At 30.4% G+C, this 19,821-nt stretch overlaps 1 protein-coding gene across 1 annotated transcript; it reads left to right on the top strand.

The window, feature by feature from the left end:
* Nucleotides 1–3,028: 3,028 nt before the first annotated feature.
* NKX2-2 (NK2 homeobox 2) lies at nt 3,029–18,511 on the top strand (the record flags this gene model as incomplete). The annotated part of the gene is made up of 3 exons (XM_035732703.1): nt 3,029–3,203; nt 14,791–15,716; nt 17,828–18,511. The coding sequence occupies 3 exons, from the start codon at nt 3,029–3,031 to the stop codon at nt 18,509–18,511; spliced, it is 1,785 nt and encodes a 594-aa protein (XP_035586007.1).
* Between the last annotated feature and the right edge of the window lie 1,310 nt (nt 18,512–19,821).

The following is a 19,821-nucleotide window of genomic DNA, read 5'->3' as shown; positions in this document are numbered from 1 at the left end:
ATGTCAAATAATTATTTTCAGAAGGGGTTTGTGGAAATTTTGGAAATTTCACAGATTAAAATCATGAGTCAATTGAAGCTAAACCACCAGTGCTTCCAGGTTGTCCATGGTGGTCTAGCTTCAATTGACTCATGATTTCAATCTGTGAAATAATTATTTGTAAACATTTTCTTCTTCTAAAATATGATTTGTTTCTAAAGTAATCTTTGAATAATAATATGAAAATACACGGAGTTACATTTGATTACATAACTAATTTAATCCGGATGATATTATTTATTAAGGGTAGTAGTGATCTATTTCGTGTATATACGGTTTGATACAGAAATCCGATAGTAATGTTTTGTTAAATGAAGCACGTAAATGACGAATGACACATACATATTCGACCATTCAACATCTTCGTTATGATTCACTTAAAGATGTCATTATTGATTAATGACTTCCGTTTATAAACATACGTTTTTTTAGCAATGAGAATAAAACAAAGAAGAAATGGATGTTTTGATTGTATCTTGTCATGAAGTATTAAGTTTTCTCAAAATACAACAGATTTAAAATCATTCGTGTTCTCACCTACATTAAAGTGATTCTCTAAATCATAAAATCTTGTTACCAAAGTAAGTAATCAGATAAGTGAATAATCCTTATATTTCTATAATAGGATTTTGAATCACTATTCATAATAGATGATAATTTTTGAAAAACCAGAAAGACCCTGTTTTGATTACCTAAACGGTACATGGTCTTTTTAATTTTTCTATAAACTTATAAATTGATCAGACACCTATAAATACGAGTGTACGACGTAAGTAAATGATTTCGTCTAAAGAATTTTCTCTACAGAATTCTCTTTATTTTTATTCCATGAAGTTACAGACAAATTCTATGGTTATCATAACTATAAGTATTAGTAAGCAGAGATGGATAGTGGCTATCAGTGGAAACCAGAAAACGCGTTTTGTCCTATTTAGGACTTGTCAGCTGGATGTACCTACATCCCAGACAATATTAAGACAATCCATATAGGATGCATATATATATATATATATATATATATATATATATATATATATATATATATCAATACGTGACTGATCAATTGTAGGCCTAAACATCAATCGAAAGACTCAACTGACCAAAACAAAAAATGAATCATAAGTATTAATCATTAATATTTTTATCAATGTAAAGAAATTGGTCATATAGACATACAATATATATCTTCCAACATTTCTAAGGAATAATTATGAAAGTCTCATTACTCGAATAGCTTGAGTTTACATTCATCGTTTATAATTAATCGAGTAAAATAAATTTTTTTACTGACATCAAAAACTGTGTTATACAAGGAAAAACTAATTAGACGATAAACAATAAATTTGAATGGTAATATTATCGTAAATTTGTATCGCCTATAATGCACGATATGACAAAGCCAAATACGTGGAGGGTTTTTTTGAAGTAACTACAATTATTATCAGAAGGGGTATTGTGGAGATTGTAGTAATTTCAAAAGTTGATATCACGAATCAGTTGAACCTAGACCACTACGGAAAACCTGTTATAGATCCATTTATAGTGCAAGAGCAATAAATTTGACCCTATGGTTGATTATGTATTTCTTAGATTTCTTAGTTTGGCTTCAAGAAGTATTTCCTGGAGTTCTAGTGAGAAGCAGTAACCAGTGGAGTTCAACCAGGTCTGTTGTGAGATAGTAACTGACTGATGACAATAGTGGATATGTCGCCCGATTTCGTGGGTTGTTTGAAGTTAGACATTAACACCGTTTGATGCCGACCGGCTCAGTGGTCTGGTGGTTAAACGCTCGCTCATGAGACAGATAGGTCCTGGGTTCGAATTTCGGGATCATGGATGCGCACTGCTGAAGAGTCCTAAAATGAGACGAAACAGCCGTCCAGTGCTTCCTGGTTTTTTATGGTTGTGCAGCTTCAATTGAATCATGATCTCCACTATTGAAATAACTGCAATTATACACATATTCTAAACTGAAAGAACATTTACCAAGTTAGACACAGAGTTGACTAATATTAACAAGAATTTCCTAAAATATTCGCTTTCGAAAGTTTGTTTATTGATTCGCTTAATTTGTTTTTCTGGGTAACAGATCAGTGTACATATTTTACTATTACCTCTCATACTGACAGATAAAAATTTAATAAGCTCAGATACTGAGCTTATAATAATTTTTTTGCTATTGTAATATGCAATGGAATTCAAAACGTCTATTCAATTCTATCTGAATTTCATTACTTGGATTAGTCTGTAACTCAGTGTTGTTGTGTTCACCTTTAGACTTGGTACTTCATGAATAGGTTAGTAATCAGTTATCACTGGTTTGACTTTTCAAGTTGCTTTATAAGATTAAATTAATTTGCTCTTATACTCTTAGAAAAAGTATCATTTTGATATCTAAATAGCAGTGGTCATATAAATTGAAGATGATAAATCTTGAGTTCAATCTATCTATATTTATGATAGATACTTGTTGAATATCATATTCATTAATATAGTTTAAAAACAATACGTATCTCTTAAATAAACTTTAATTTTATTGGTCGGTCTTTTTCCTTAAAATAACTAGGAAAATGATCGAATTTATACAACAACCAATAAAAAAGCAAAGATCGGTGAGAAATTAATATTCTCTTCTTATTTTCCCATTCTTCAAACAATTTAATACCCTCTTTAATATTCTAAACTAGTGTTATCTTGCAAATATAAAACCCCCTTTCAATTGATGAATAAATATTACTTGACAACGATTGGTTAAAAGGATAACTTTTATTATGAAGTATGTTTTAGGAAAATATCAACGTAAAATATGAAGTGTATACTATTAATCAGTAAGAGAGGAGTCAATTGGTTTAGGGTGGGGTTACGGTAGGAAACAGTAATCACTTCAAATATTACAATATAAGATTAAAATTGACCTAATCAGTTAAACATTATATTTAAGTGTGATCACCTATTTATTTAACAAACCATTTTAAACATTTATTATAATATGAATGGAAAAAGTCCACATTTTCTTGTTAGTCGACTGTTAGAAGATACTAAAATATTTGATAATGGAACATCATCATCTAAAAACCAACTTGATAATAGTTTGGATGATGTTGACAATAATACTGATGATGAATATTCACAACAGACAAACATGGATGAATTAGTTCATAAAAGTAAGTTTCTTCTTTTTTTAAAAAAAACTATAACTTGGAGTTCATTTTGCATGAATTTAAAATTGGCTTGAATTTTTTCTAACATAATCAGTGTTTAATTAGTATGTTTTATCTAAAACTTTTGACTAATTCTCCATTCATTTATTGAAAGTTAAGTTCATATTGGCGTGCAATAGTCATTAAAAATTCCATTTCAAACCGTAACTTACAGTATACCACTGTCTTTTATCCTGCATTTTTTACTGCATCACATTTACTTGTTTACAACATAAAGAAATAGATACATCTTAATGCCTAAATGAAATCTTTAGCATATAACTAACATATTATTATTCTGCATTAAATTATCCAATAAACATAAGAATGATCAAAACTACTTGATATTTCACACTCTTTGAATGTTGGAAATGTTGCTCAGTCAGTATAATACGATTCACTGATTCCGAATTATACTATGAAGTTTGCAACATAAGCTTTCACTTCGTAAACAATTCTTAATGTAAGTTACTAAAGAATAACTAAATCTATGTCCATCAACTTCTAATGGATATTTATTAGATTAATACTGTTGAATAATAAGGTATTTAAATACAAAATATCAACAAATATCAGGTACTATTGATATTTTATACAAATCTATTAGGATTAGTCAGTGAAAATGAGAGTTGAATAGCTAATGGTGAAGGAGAATAAAATGAAATATTTATTCTCAGTATAGAGTTTTGGAGATTATTAAGTTTTTTTACTGAGATCATGATCATAGTCTCTACAACCCTGTACTGATAATTACCATATACCCACTAGTGACTAGCTTCCTGAGGAAATTCTCGGAGTTCTAGTGAGAAGCCATGACCAATGGAGCTAATCAGTGTCGGGTAGAGACAGGTGTCTACCTCAGTAGGATGGAAGATGATCGCGAGGTTAAGCGTTCGCGCGCAAGGCTGAAGCCCTAGGTTCGAATTCTGCGAGGGAGATCGTGGGTGCACACCGCTGAGGAGTCCCACAATAGGACGAAACGGCCGTCCAGTACTTCCAAGTTTTCAATGGTAGTCTAACATCAATCTGTTCATGATCTCAATCCAAAAAAGTTTCTTACTGAAGAGTGATTAGCAAGTTTTCTAATAGTAATTTATATTCATTAATGGTTTATATCTTAATAAATTATGTAAGAAGAAATTAGTTTTAAAGGTAAATTAAAACAGTATCCCGTTGTATAGATTCATTAATTTGTTCTTTTCGACACTTCAATATATTCCGTAGAATAAGTGTCATTTAATAATCTTTTTCTATCGACTGCCAATAAGATTTTAACAATAATTTTAACTGATAATCAATCAATTGATATACGGGAACTAATGACAATGGATACAGATTATTGGCCTAGAAGATAATATAAACTGAAATCAAGCATCATATATTTTCATATTCAACAATTGAATAATGACTACGAAAATTAAGATAATTGTTTAGCTTAATTTACTAAAGATCAAAGACAACTGATCGAAATATTGATGTAACTAAGATCCATGTTAATATCTAATCAATTATTTAACTTTCTAAAAAATGTTTGTTTACATACTAGTTATCAATGAATGGAAATTGATAATACTACTAATGTAATATGGTTTTGATCATTGTTATCCACTAAACTTAACAGCAAATTGTTTTATTATTGAGTTACCAGTAATGAATTATATATTTAGTTGAAAGATAGCATTTTCTAAGCAGTTCTGATCTGGTTTTAACATTATTACTGAATTAGTTATTTCGCTGGTTGAAATCATGAGTCAATTGAAGCTAGACCACCACGGAAAACCTGGAAAAGATTCGGTCCCAGGACCTATCAGTCTAGCGCCAGGCGCTTAACCAACTAGACCACTGAGCCGGCATCCAACGAGGGGGGATCGTGGATGCGCACTGCTGAGGAGTCCCATACTAGGACGAAACGGCAGTTTAGTGCTTCCAGGTTTTCCATGGTGGTCTAGCTTCAATGGACTCATGATTTCAACCAAAGAAATTTCTAAAAATCTCCACAAAACCCATTCTGAATTACTTATATTGTAACCAAATAACTGTTTAACTTCACTTCATTGTGTTGATGATGGATGTTCTGTATAAATCAAAGATAAATTACCTATCCTGTTGTGTTCTCATATAATTAATGCCCCCCCCCCAAAAAAAACCCAGTTGATTTACTGAAGAAAAGATTATTAATCAATGGTACAAACTATGCCACGAACACTTTATTTTTAATTACATTCTAAATGAAGGCGGTAAAAATGTTGACAATTAGATAGGCAATTGAATGAACTAAAAATTCGTATCATTTATGTTAAGGATAAATTGTTACATCTAGTATCTAAGTGATTTCAGTATTTCATTTTAACCTGTGGATAATAAATGTGAACTTCATCCCTTAAATATTTTAAGGAATTATTTAAGAATACTAAGCTTCTATTTGATTTGTTTATCTAGAATTGTACTAAATTGGTTTTATTTACAAGGTTTCATATAGATATATTTACATGACGTTTCTCTCAAAAGTTATTAAAAACTGAAATAAATGTATTTAAGTCAAACCAAGTATATAGCAATGTATTCTATTACGACAACATAATAATGAATGTTAGTAATATGATTAAAAAATTTATACGTATACTCTGTCGTTCCTTCTTGCTTTACTCATTCTCATATCAGTTTAACTTTTTATTATCAGTACAGAGTTGTGGAATCTGTTAAGTTTTAATTGAAACCGAAGGTCCTGAATTCGATTTCCGCATGCGAAATCGTGAATGTGCACTACTGAGAAGTTCCATACTAGGACGAAACAGTCATCCACTGATTTCAGGTTTTCTATGACAGTCTAACATTGATCGGTTCATAACTTCAATTAATACCTTCTAATCATTCATAATTTACATCATAAATGGAATGATAGCTCCCATTTACCTTTGTTTAATTTTAACATTGTAATGTTAATAAAAAAAGTACTCCCACATATAGTAATTTATGGGTTTATGTATCCATTAAAAAAATATATATTTCTCTATATCAGTAAGATTACTTATTGATAGTCATTTCATTTTTGTAGAAATACACAGGGAATTTAAAAAGATTATCAGTTAATCATGAGCTATTCATTATGTTGAAATTCAATATTTTCAGATGATAAGTTATGATCTACTTGACATGAATGATTTAAGTACATGATAAATTATTACACCAAGTTTTACTACGTAATGTAATAATAAGAATTAAACACGTCAAGAAAGAATCTGTTTTTTTGTTCCTAGAATGTTTTATGAAATCAAGTGTACTTGACGAATCAAATAGCAATTGATTGTTTTATTTATTTGGTGAATAAGAAAGTAGAAGTAAACGGTATACTGAAATAAGGTAGTTAGTTAGTGATCCTATTAAATCAGTAATATAAGTTTTACGAATTTTCTAATATTTACTAAACTTTTTTAAAATATCAGTTAAGAACTTCGCTTATTATTAGATTAATAGGAAATAGCTTTATGAAGATTGATTTAATTTATAGATCATGTTCATCACAGACGGATCACAGTTAGTGAGATTCAAATATGTCAGATGTGACAAAGTTGTCATTAACAGAACTGAACTATTGATATACCATGTCGCGGATTGGTTAAAGTTGGGATTGTACCACTAGTTCCCAGTTCAGTCATTTCTAATGATTACGTATTCAGTGAGGAACCTGTAGGTCCTGAGTTCCATTCCTAGAAGGATCAAAAGTGGGGATCAACAAGGAGTCTAATCCCAGCATAAAATATTTGTCTAGTGTTCGGTAGTTTTCACTGGTAACCTAACTCTAATCATTTTGCGACGAATGCAACTTAAAATCCAATGTGTTTGATAAGTTTTAGGAATTCACTGAATCATAAAAGATTGAACTGTAGCTTGTAGAAATCTGTTTATAGATAAAATCAATCTAAACTTTCATTTGACTAAATAATCAGCCTCTTTTTTCGTTGATTTCTACTAAGAATTAAGTTTTGACGTGACGAATATCACCATCAAAATAGACACAGAATATGTTCATCATCATGATATTCGCTAGGATCTGATGATTTAATTAATGAACAAAGATGAATTTGAAATAATACTATCATCTGGGAATTTATAATAAATCAGTAAGGTTTACTGACTTACTTACGTCTGTTAGTCCTCATGGAGGAGTGTAGGCCGCCCACTAGTATTCTCCATTCTACCCTGTCTTGGGCAGTTCTTTCCAGCTCTTTTCAGTTGTTATTCATCTTTTTCATATCTGCTTCTATTTCTCGATGTAATGTATTCTTTGATCTTCCTCTTTTTCGCTCCCCATCATGACTCCAATTTAAGGCTTGCCTCGTGATGTAGTTTGGTGATTTCCGTAATCCATGTCAAAATCTATAAGATTAGGTTTTTTTTAAAATGAACTTTTATAAGGTTAATATCAGGTGGGTTTTGTGGAGATTGTAGTAATTTCAATGGTTAAAATCGTGAGTCAGTTGAAGCTACACAACCATGGAAAACATGAATGATCTGGACGGTCGTTTCATCCTATTGTGGGACTCCTCAGCAGTGCGCATCCATGATACCGCCTCGCGAGATTCGAACCCAGGACCTACTGGTTTCGCACTCAAGCACTTAACCACCAGACCACTGAGGCGGTCGGCATCCCATGGTGTTAATGTCTAACTTCAACTAGTCCACGAAATTGAGCGACACATCCACCAATGTCTTCAGTGAGTTACTATTTCACAACAGACCTGGTTGAACTCCACTGGTCACTACTTCTCACTAGGACTCTAGGATATATTTCGTGAAGCCAGTGACTAGTGAGCATATGTTACTAAATCACATGTAATTAACATTTCACATTGATTTAATATTCATTCTTAACTTTTATTATTAACTAACTAATATATTAATCTTCTTAGTTCAATCTTTAACACACGATTAATAAAAGAATCTGTTGAAGTTCATTGACTACTATATCAACCATATTGAAATGAAATCTATGAAGTTTATCTCTTTAACTAAAAAAAAATCAACAATCTTGATTTAGTCAATAATAATGTCAAAATCATATCAATTTGATCTAATGAATACATCTTAATATTGCCTAGATTATATTATCAAAAAATATAAATGAATTCTAAGTTGTAAACTACGAGAATCATTACATATTCCATTTTTATTAAGTCAGTTTAGTCAACTAACAATGTGATATTAGTTGATAAGTTAACATCTGAATGAATTTGCTTCAGGGTGTTTTGAACTGTATATACATTCATATCAATTTATTTCAATGATTCTGCCTATCAACTCCGCCTACTTTTGTTTTTAAAAAAAATAATAATTGTTGCATATACCATCAATTTAATACCTGTATTAACTTATCTTGATTCTATAATTCATTTAATTTAGTTGTCATGCTTAATGTTTCTTAAACCACAGAATCATTAGAGCATAAGAGTAATCAATATTTGATTGTTGACTCTTTTTAAACCCACCCTCTTCTTCTATTTATTGATATAACTTAGTGATGACAATCACGCAATTTTATTGTTGTGACTAGGTGACTTTCATAAACATTTAGTTGACATTGTAAATAAATATAAATACACGAATAGATGTAGATAAATCTCTTTTAGGAAAAAGAAGAGATTGACACATTGTGACCGTGCTATTTTTATTGACTTCCAGTGTTACATAAGCAGATTATATAAAAATAAAGATTGACAACTCGTGGACAGCTACCTGTTTTTTTTAAAAAAAATGAAAATACTACTCCAACTAATAGAAAGAGAAGTGTCTATAATACTAAATAGATAATCATTCTAAATGACATTTTGTATCCAATATTGTTTTGCTTTGAAAATGTACAATTCGAAAGAATAAGGAAGATCATGCTATAGCTAGTAAAAAGAAGTTATTATCAGAAAAGTAGTTAAATTCAATTGAACAAACATACTCAAGTAATAGTAGAGGTTTGTAATTTCCCGTTTCTGATATCTATGGTTGAAAATAATCAGTCCATGTTGTCATATGTATGTACAAGTTGGATTGCTTCATTATAGCACTAAATCACAAGTTTTGGTGTATTTAATATGTGGCTAGCAGTAGAATTTAGGAAGTGTTTTGTCTTATGTATAAATCGCCTGTTGTATATACCTGCATCCTAGTGTTGATGTTCACTCTGATACTTGAATTTAGTACCTTACATTTCAAATAATAACATGTTATTCACTGAACTACCTAGTCCTGGTAGCAATTAGCTTACGATCAAGTAGTGATCGCTAAGTTTTAACTATCGACTGACATCAGTATCAACATTTTAGTGAATGTTCCCATTTAGTGAACTGAAAATTTAAAAGATAAGAAAACGTTTACAAATATATACTGATAGAACACAAATAATAAATTACTTAAACGTTAAACTATAAGTCAATCACATTTTCACCCATGTTTATTCGATGTATAAGGTACCTATATTATTCAAAATACCACTGAAGGTTAAGAAGTATCCTAGACTGATTTAAAATTACAATAAATTTAGTTTATACAGTATCTGTGTTTGATATTGTCGAGTTTGGTTGAGAGTACTGATAATACTAAAAAACGCAAAGATAAATCAATGAATTATTTTCTATGGATTAAACTCTTTGCAAACTGAGGATAAACCGCACTTTCGATCACAATTTAGATATAACATCTACCGACCAACAAAAATGAGGCGAGAAATATTATTTACATTTTCGTAATCTATAACGGAGGGTGTGTTTCATTCTTTGTCGTTCATGCCAGCTAACACGAAAAAGTGTAAAGTTTTCTACCATAAAAATACCATTACATCATGCTATGGAAATGTTAAGTATAGCATAGTCAGTCAAGATGGAAGAAAAATTACAATATACTGAAAATCTTACCTCCAATTTATTCTATAATAAGAACTATTCCAAAAGATCTTCAACAAACTATTACTATTACTTGAATTTCAATGGTTGAGATCATGAGCTAATTGAAGCTAGATCACCGTTATTATTGTCATTATTATTAATTGAGTGACTAAACAAACACAACCGTAATTACTGACTATGATACAGTTAGATGATTTGACAATGTGGAATTTATCCCCAACCCTCTTGAAAGCTAAAATAATTTTAATTCCATTAAAATAAATATATATATAGTTTATTTGGTTATTTTCCTATACGCTAGTGATAACCTATCAAATTGGTATATGGATCACGATAAATATCTCCTACTGATTTAAACAATATAATTTATAAACAAGTTTTTTTTTGAAAAAAACAAACAATTCGTCAATTGACTGATTCATCGACTTGTTTTCATCTTTCATATTTCCTTTATCCATCTATTATAAAAGAAAAAAAATAGACGGAGAGATATTCAACACGATCTAATTCCACCGTCTAGAATTATTATTTTAATTGAAAAAAAGAAAAAAAAGAAAACATGAATGAAAACTAAAACTAGACAGCAGTTCTATGCTGTGTTCTTTTCTGTATTAGTTTATTTACTTTAAATTTTAATTGATTATACATAAAAATGTGTCTTGATCCTTTCTATTTTACTATTAAATTGTCTATCATGTCTGAATGAAATGGAATACAAAAGAAATGTATTCATATGTAGTTGAAATAGAAAGAGAAAGGGAGTTGAAGAGAACAAATACAATTATGAATGAGATCTAAATATTATAACTATCATTAAAATCTTAATCATCACCATCACCACTACGATAACAACAATAATTACTGTTAGTATGACCACAGTATGACATTGATTGTACCAACGGTACATATTTGAAATGATTATAGATAAATAAAGTCTTGAAAAAAATGTAAATAATAATAAGAAAGAACTCAGCATCATCATCATCACTATCAAACATGATTAAAGGAGCAATAGTTTAGAATTTAATTAAACACCTTTTTGAGCACAGCATGATTTTTACAACAATAATGGTTATATTAAAGAAGCTGACGATTATGATTGTATTGACATGTATTTATTAAAGAATCAACATGTTTACTAACCAAAGGAAAGAAACAAACGATAAATTTAAAGAAAGAAAAGTTTTTTGTTTAGTTGTTTGCCAAGAGTTTGATTATATTTCCTCATTCTTACTCTCTCTCCCTCTCTCTCTCTCTCTCTCACAGACACACACACTCTTTTGCTGTGTGATTTTATTTTATGTGACAAACTGACATTGTTGTAACCATAAGATTCAATGAATTAACAATTAATTATTAATAATAGTAGCTTAACAATGTTTAGTTTACTTTTTAATGCATTGTTGGAGTTGATTTTCAAGAAGAAAAAGCAATCTTGTTGAGCATTTGAAAATACAGGTGTCATTGATGAATTTAGTACAGGATAAAGAGAAAGCTTCTGTATATCATATGGATATCAAATATATTATAATACTGTAGGAGATGAATAGATGAATATATGCGTACATAGAGAATCACCTACTTTATACTTAAGACAATTATCCAAATAACATGAAAATGAGTTATTATTATTATTATCATTGTAAATTTCAATCATTCTACTACTTTTATAAAAAGGTGTATTAATTCAAATATTGGACTATGGTCAGTCCAGTGCTCCCTGATTTTCCATGGTGGTCTAGCTTTAACTGACTCATGAATTCAACTATTAAATTATTTTTAATTAACCATAAATTTCAGTTAAAACGATTTCTATAGATTTGTTTAAGTGATCGGTCAGAGGATGAATATCTTAGTTTATAATAATCCCTTCAAAGTTAAATTTGTAATGTAATAAAGCCCAGGTAAAAGAAGAGGGTTGGGTTTAGGGTCAGCAACCCCATCCCATAGGAAACAATTTTGCCACCAAAAAAAAACGCTAACCAGAATAAACAACAATATAGTAAACACTAAAATAAACAAGGTAATAATCAGGATATCATAATTTGTAAAGAATTAACAAGTTTTTGATTTGATCTCCTATTCAACTGTTGCCAAGTTAACAGTTTTTTTTCAGAGACATTTTCTTATTTTCATGTAAGTAATATTAATCAACATGCAGAGAAGTTCAATGGGTTGTTATTGATTGTTTACATGATATTCGCTTAACTATGATTTATCATATTGCTAAGAAATAACTACTCTTAATAGTAAACGGGATATATTTCAATGAATGTACTGAATTTTTACAAAAATAATGATGAATAAATTAATATTAAAATTTGCTTGGTATTGTTCACTTGAATCTTCCCATTGTTATTTACGACTGTAATTGATCAGTCTCTTATGAGCATATGTGCATACTGTGCGTATTGTTTCGATATTGCCTTCATTCATCCCATTACACAAGTAATTGGCTGTCAGGACTCAATAGCTAAATGGATAACGTGATAGCGTTTGAAACAAACAGTACTGAATTCGTGTTCCAGCGTGAACATCAGCTCTGAGATGCAGGTACATCCAGCTGACAAGTCCCAAATAGAATGAAACGCAAGTCCTGGATTCCACCACTAGCCACTATCCATCTTTATTTAATATTAGAATATTGTAGTATTTTGTAAAATCGAATTACTATTTATTACTTTAGATAATAGTAATTAAACAGACTTATTTCCTTATTTTATACTAGTCAATCAATCAATCAATCCGTTTTAACTATCAACCGCCGTACAAATTTAAGTATAATACACAAATAAATTGACAGAGAATAAGTGCTTTTAAGGAGTTTTTTCTCGTTGTACTTCTCTTTTTTGTTACATTGAATGAATTCCCCTTTAATGTATAACTATTATTTAACATTTTAAACTGAACTTATATGAGAATATTAAAATTGGCAATATTTACAACTGACTTCTAATCAATCATGAATCCTTTTTTTAGTGTTTTGTTTTTACCTTTCGCATTTATTCAATTGAGGTAGTAATAATCATATAGATAGACAATGATTATGATCTAATTCTTAGAAAAGTAAAGACGCTTATGTTTAAAGCTGATGTATACTATATAGAAAATGATAGTGATCAATTATATGCATGAAACATAGATAAGCTCTAAAGTTTTAATTAATGTAATGTGTTATAATGAATTATATGTAATTACTTATAATGGTACTCTTAAATTGAATGACTTTTTTAGATAATAACTTCGAGGATAATTGTAAATGAATGGGAATTATTTTGAAGGTAGGCAATAAAAAAAATTGGCTCAGTGATTTCAAGGTTAGGCAATTGAGTATGAGGTCGAAAGTTCTAGGTTCGAGTCCTGCGTGTAGGACCATGAATGTGTACTACTGAAGAATCTCATATCAGAACACAATGACCGTTCAATGCATTTAAGTTTTCACTGGTGGTCTAACATTGATCGGTTAATGGTATTCATAAAAACGTATCTGTAATAGCCAGAAATCTAAGAATTCATTATCTTTTTTTTTCGATTACAAAACTCCAAGTCTATAAAATATGCAAATGTAGTATAATTATCATTTTTAATGGTATCAGTTTAAATTAAATGATAATAGGTTAAATGAACATGACAAGTTACTGACAATGTTGTTATGATCGAAGATTCAAGTTATTCTTAAAACTATTCAGTCCAGTTTATTCTTTCTTATCATAGTACTTAGTAAACGTATGACTTTTTAATTATATCATTATTAAGTATTCGTCAAACTTTCTGAGTTGAAATAACGTGATTGTCAGTTTTAATAAGTTGTAGATTACTGCTAAATATCTAACATTGGAAAAGATCATTGAATGCATAAGTATTCTCGGTTATTGTTTCTATCGAATTTATTCGTATCCAAAAGGTCTAGGAGCATTATTTACACAGTTTATCAAATAATCTCTAGACGAAAATCCTTCTATGAACATAGTATTGTCAATTAGATATGTAGACTACAACTTCTAAGATTTATTGCTATTGTTATCTTTATCACCAGTTATACAAATTTAGAGTAATATGAAGATGATTGAAATTGAAAAAAAACTTGGTAGGCAGTTGATTTATACTATCTCTCCAATCGATCAACTTATTAGTAATCCCGAGTTTTGTAGGTTGAATATAAATTGTATTTTTGGTTTACATTTATTATGAACATATAACTATTAATATCAGAAGGGGTTTTGTGGATATTATAATAATTTTAGTAGTTGAAATCATGAGTCAATTGAAGCTAGACCAGCATGGAAAACTTGGAAGCACTAGACGGCCGTTGTGAGGTAGTAACTCACTGAAGACATTGGTACATGAGTCGCTCAATTTCATGGATTAGTTAAAGTTAGACATTAACACCACTGGATGCCGATTGGCTTAGTGGTCTGAAGGTTAGGCGCTCACACGCGAAACCGACAGGTCGTGGGTTTGAATCTCATGAGGCGGTCTCGTAGATGCATACTGCTGAGGAGTCCCACAATAGGACGAAATGACCGTCCAGAGCATTCATGTTTTCCATGGTTGTGTAGCTTCAATTGACTCATGATCTCAACTATTAATATAACTATTTAAGTAAAGAATATATTCATTTTTTTTGCGAGTATAATACATATGTTTATATAATTTAGATACTTATAAACTACTATCCAAATCTGATGATGATCAATTCAATACTTCTGATCAATCCATAAATCTCTCTAAACAATTCTTATATTCAAATCAATATCAATCAGAGAACTATCATCATAAACAAACATTAATACCTGAAATACATAATTTTCATGAACATCATAAATCTGATATGACTAATCAAATCTTATTAGATTCATTACATATGCTCTGGTCAAATCAATGTTCTGTATTGAATTCATCAGAGTTAATAAAACTTTTTAAACAATATATAGAATCATATCGTCATAATGTATCAAGTACTAAATCATTATCAATACCAACGTCCATAACAACTAACCCTAGTAATACATCAACTGTTAACAATAATTTCATTAAACCTAATGAAGGATTAATAAGAAATCATAATTCAACCAATACTTGTCATTTATATGAACATAATCCATCATTTCTTCAAACAATTCCTTCAAATATAATCAATTCTAATTCTAATAAAGAAATAAACGATTCCTTGGATAAATTTACTTCAAATTTAATAAGTAATAATATGAATAACAATATTAAGTCACATTCTTACAATCAACACCATTTAATCCATAATGGAGTTGAGGAAAAAACATTAAACAATAGATGTGAAACAATGAATACGGTTGTTCAACAGTCTAACCGTGATACTAGTGATACTACTACTACTGCTACTATTAATACTAATACTACTACTACTAATAATAATGATAACAATAATGATAATGATGATGACAGAATGTCACCAAACCTTCATACAGTGACAAGACGTAGAAAACGTCGTATTTTATTTAGTAAATTACAAACTGCTAAACTTGAAGAGTGTTTCAATGAACAAAGATATTTAACAGCTTCTGAAAGAGAGCATTTAGCTAGAATATTGAATTTAACACCGACACAAGTAAGGAATTTTGTAATTATATAAATGTACAATATTTTACCTCTTTTTACGTGAATGTTTACGTTATTCTACAGGTTAATGTATATAGTTAATTAGCTAATTGACGATTCTAATTTGATATTCAGTCAATTATTTATTATCATTTCATTATTTGACCAAAAATATACAACAAAGTGCCCTCAAATGCCGTGGTATGGCCGAGAGTGGGGAGAGTCCGCTCTCCCTCTCGAAATACTCTCACATGACCACGCGCATACAGCCTCTACCAGGGAAGTCCTACTCACTGCCTTCTCACAGCGGGGGTGTTGTTTACAAAATAGAGAGGACGAAAAGCGAATGTCTGGCGCTTTAACCGGATCTCAAACCAAACCATTGGTGCACATCGGCTCCAGTATCCTGAGGGAACAAATGGCGTATGAACCAATCGTTGGTCACCGGCTACCATGGGACTGCATTTCCTCACGTTGCTCCACTGCCTTGTGGATCAGACCTTTAGGTCAAAGGTCCGGGGTGTGGCCCCCTAAGAAAACCACCTGCTTCGGTTTGGGCACCCGGGCAGTATCACAGCCCTCAAACAAATCGAATGATTTATGTGGCGCATATCTACTTGGTGCCTCCTTGTACCAATGTTTATGTGTTTAAATAAATAAATAAAAATAATAAATACAACAAAGTCATATCAGGAATGAATCTATGATAGAATAACATTTTTTAAATACAACGAGTACTGTCCAATACATGTTTATGATATGATATAAATAGGAAATGTTTTTCTATCTAAAAAAACAAGCATTATATACACGAGTGACTGAATCACAAATTCATATCCAGTGGAATGATAGCGTTATCGACCATTGTATAATCAAATGATTTCCCTCGACTTCATCTCTTGTTAATAAATAGGAATGAATTAATGTTCTCTAAACAGATAAATTCTCGAAGTAAATGCCAGTATCCATTAATCTAAAAGGTTTCAATTTATCGGAGATAAAATATTTGGCTAATTAATTCGATTAAGATCAATTTTCCCTAGTTCTATTATATTTAATTAGTATAGTGGGTCCTATAATGTTTCTTTCCTCTGGGAATTTAGCATTTAATTTTTTAACATAACAAAAGAAGTTAACACTATGGAGATCTGAAATAATACTCTACTTCTCAAAGTGTTTTGTTATAGTTTGACAGAGTTTTGTTTTCTGAACTGGATGATTTGTTCGTGGAGCTTTCATCGTTCTTCTGAACGACATCATCAGCACAAACTTCTACCTGATGATGTCGTTCAGAATAACGATGAAAGCTCCACAACCTAATCATCCAGCTCAGAGAACAAAACTCCGTCAAAACCAACCACTTGAGCTACAAATCACTAACTCATTAGAAATCCCTGTACATTATCTATTTATCACCAAAAACCACATTTTATTGCTGGACCATGTACTTTTTAAAAAATACTAGTTCTAACTTACAAAATGATTAGGATTAAGTTTTTGTGAAAGTTATTTAGAACAATTATCTAAGAAATTTTTTTAATAGTTGAGATTATAAGTCAATTGAAGTTACACAACCATCGAAAATGTGAATGCTCTGGAAGGTCGTTTCGTCCTATTGTGGGACTCCTCAGCAGTATGCATCCACGATACCGCCTCGTGAGATTCAAACCCACGACCTGTCGGTTTCGCGTGCAAGTGCCTAACCTTCAAACCACTGAGCCAATCGGCGTCCAGTGGTGTTAATGTCCAACTTTAACTAATCGACGAAATTGAGCGACTCATGTACCAATGTCTTCAGTGAGTTACTATCTCACAACAGACTCAGTTGAACTTCACTGGTCACTACTTCTCACTTGAACTCCAGGAAATACCTGTTGAAACCAGTGTAAGAAATCGAAGAAATAGATGCTCAACCATAGAGTCAAATTTATTGCTCATACATTATAAGTGGATCTGCAATAGGTAGCTAAGTTCTTAGTACGCTTAATGGTTTATGAATTATGGAACTGAGCATTCAGTTCCTGTAATTTAATATAACACAATAACACACACACACAAAATATTTTCTGTAACTCAACTATAAATTAGTAAGGAATTTTAATATTTCATTCTAATCAATAGGTTAAAATTTGGTTTCAAAATCATCGTTATAAAATGAAACGTGCAACGCAAACTGATGAAATTTCTCCAAATACATTCATAAAAAGATCAAATAAAATCACTCCTTTAACAGACTTGAATTCATCATCTTCTTGGAATTCACAATATTTAACAAATCATACAAAATGTCAATCATTAACACAACAAGAAAGAAACTCTTTATTGAATGAAATATATAATCCAAATGAATTGAATAAATTATCAAATCATGATTACATTCATCAATCAAAAAATAATCACTATGATCATTTTAAAGAAACAAATGAAAATGATAAACAACGGTATAACTCAGAACATTTAACTCAATCAATGAATTACATGGATACAGTTGAAAAATCATGGTTAACAAATTGGATTAAAATGATTTCTAATTCATATACAAATGATACTATGAGTATACAAGATACACATCATTATCATAAGTCAAAAAAGTTACGAAATCATTATGATATCTCTACAAAAATAATGAATCATTTGATTGATCAATGTAATGAAGAAGGAAGAGTAAATCAATCCACCAATATAACATCCATAGGTGAACGATACAAAACAGAACAATTCAAATCATTGAAAATTTCAAATGCTACAACAACATCTCAAAAATTATTCCAAATATGTCAACCGGTTTTAGAAATAGATCAGTAGATTATCATTAGATATTAGATAATCAATTTCCGTCACATTTTTTTCTTTGAAAAGCTCTTTGTATAACTTTTTCGAAGCTTCTAATCAAATGAAAAATCTATCCAAATATTTACTGAATATTTCGTATTGTTTGAGTAGTATTAAATTTTTTTTTCTTTTAAGAAAGAATTTTTTTCGATATTTTATTGAATGATGTGATGGATTCTTTTATTTAGGAAAATCAATTCACTTCAATGTCTACTTTTCAACTAAACCGATGACCTGTCGTCCTGGACATACCTCTTATTCAAATTGTTCTTTTTTTCTCCATAATTAAACGTTTGTAATTTGTGCTACTTACAAGTAATCAAACGAATTCTGTATATTTTTTATGTGGCTAAAGAAGACAATTTATGCATAAGATTACCTATAATAATGATGCTTTTAATTATCGCTTCAGCAGTTAGTATGAAATACCCTGAAGACTAAATCACAGATAAATCAGTAAACTCCATTTATTTATACAGTTCAGCAAGTAACATAGCGCTAACTTGCATGATTATATTTCAAAGTACCATTATCAGAAATTGAAAGAGCATTAGTAACGTGGAAGCGACAATCAATGACTTATAATTAAAAGTACCGAAACTAACTAATTTGACTCAAAAGGAATTTACTACGAAAATTCCATGTAAAAATCAAAATTTGATACAAGTCTCTTGACTAGATTAAATGATTAGTTTCATAAAAGACTTAAAATGGATTATAAAAATTAGAATACACGAAAGAAACCATACATAAACTTAAACTAATCAATCGTAAAGTCTAGACCATTTGTAGCTGTGGTGAAATAACATCACTGTATATTATATTCTTTCGTTGAAGTCACTCTATACAAAATTGCTTCAATTTTTTTAAATCCAAGCTAATCGAGAACATGAACTGTCGTAAATAAGTAATGTAATCCAGAAGTGTTTACGATGAAACAGTCAAATTAGTAATAAAAACTTGAGATTTTGAACTATAGTATAGTAATTTTATAGCTATTGTGATTCGAAGTTATCAGCGGAAACCTATGATCTGATCACTAATACACATATCAGGACTCAGTAGCTAAGTGGATAACGTGATGGAGTTTGAAGAGAAAGGTATAGGGTTTGAGTCCCAGGGTGAACATCAACTCTGAGATGCAGATACATCCAGATGACGGGCCCCAAATAGAACGAAACGCGCGTCCTGGATCCCACTGCTAGCCACTATCCATCTTTGCTCAAAAAGCTTATGACTTAAGGTTGTATCGAGGCAATCCACACAGGATGCACATATACCAA

This window comes from Schistosoma haematobium, chromosome 1 (assembly GCF_000699445.3).
Source record: "Schistosoma haematobium chromosome 1, whole genome shotgun sequence".
Lineage (NCBI taxonomy): Eukaryota > Metazoa > Platyhelminthes > Trematoda > Strigeidida > Schistosomatidae > Schistosoma > Schistosoma haematobium.
Note: the sequence above shows the minus strand (reverse complement) of the source record. Positions and strands in the feature narration are given on the sequence as shown.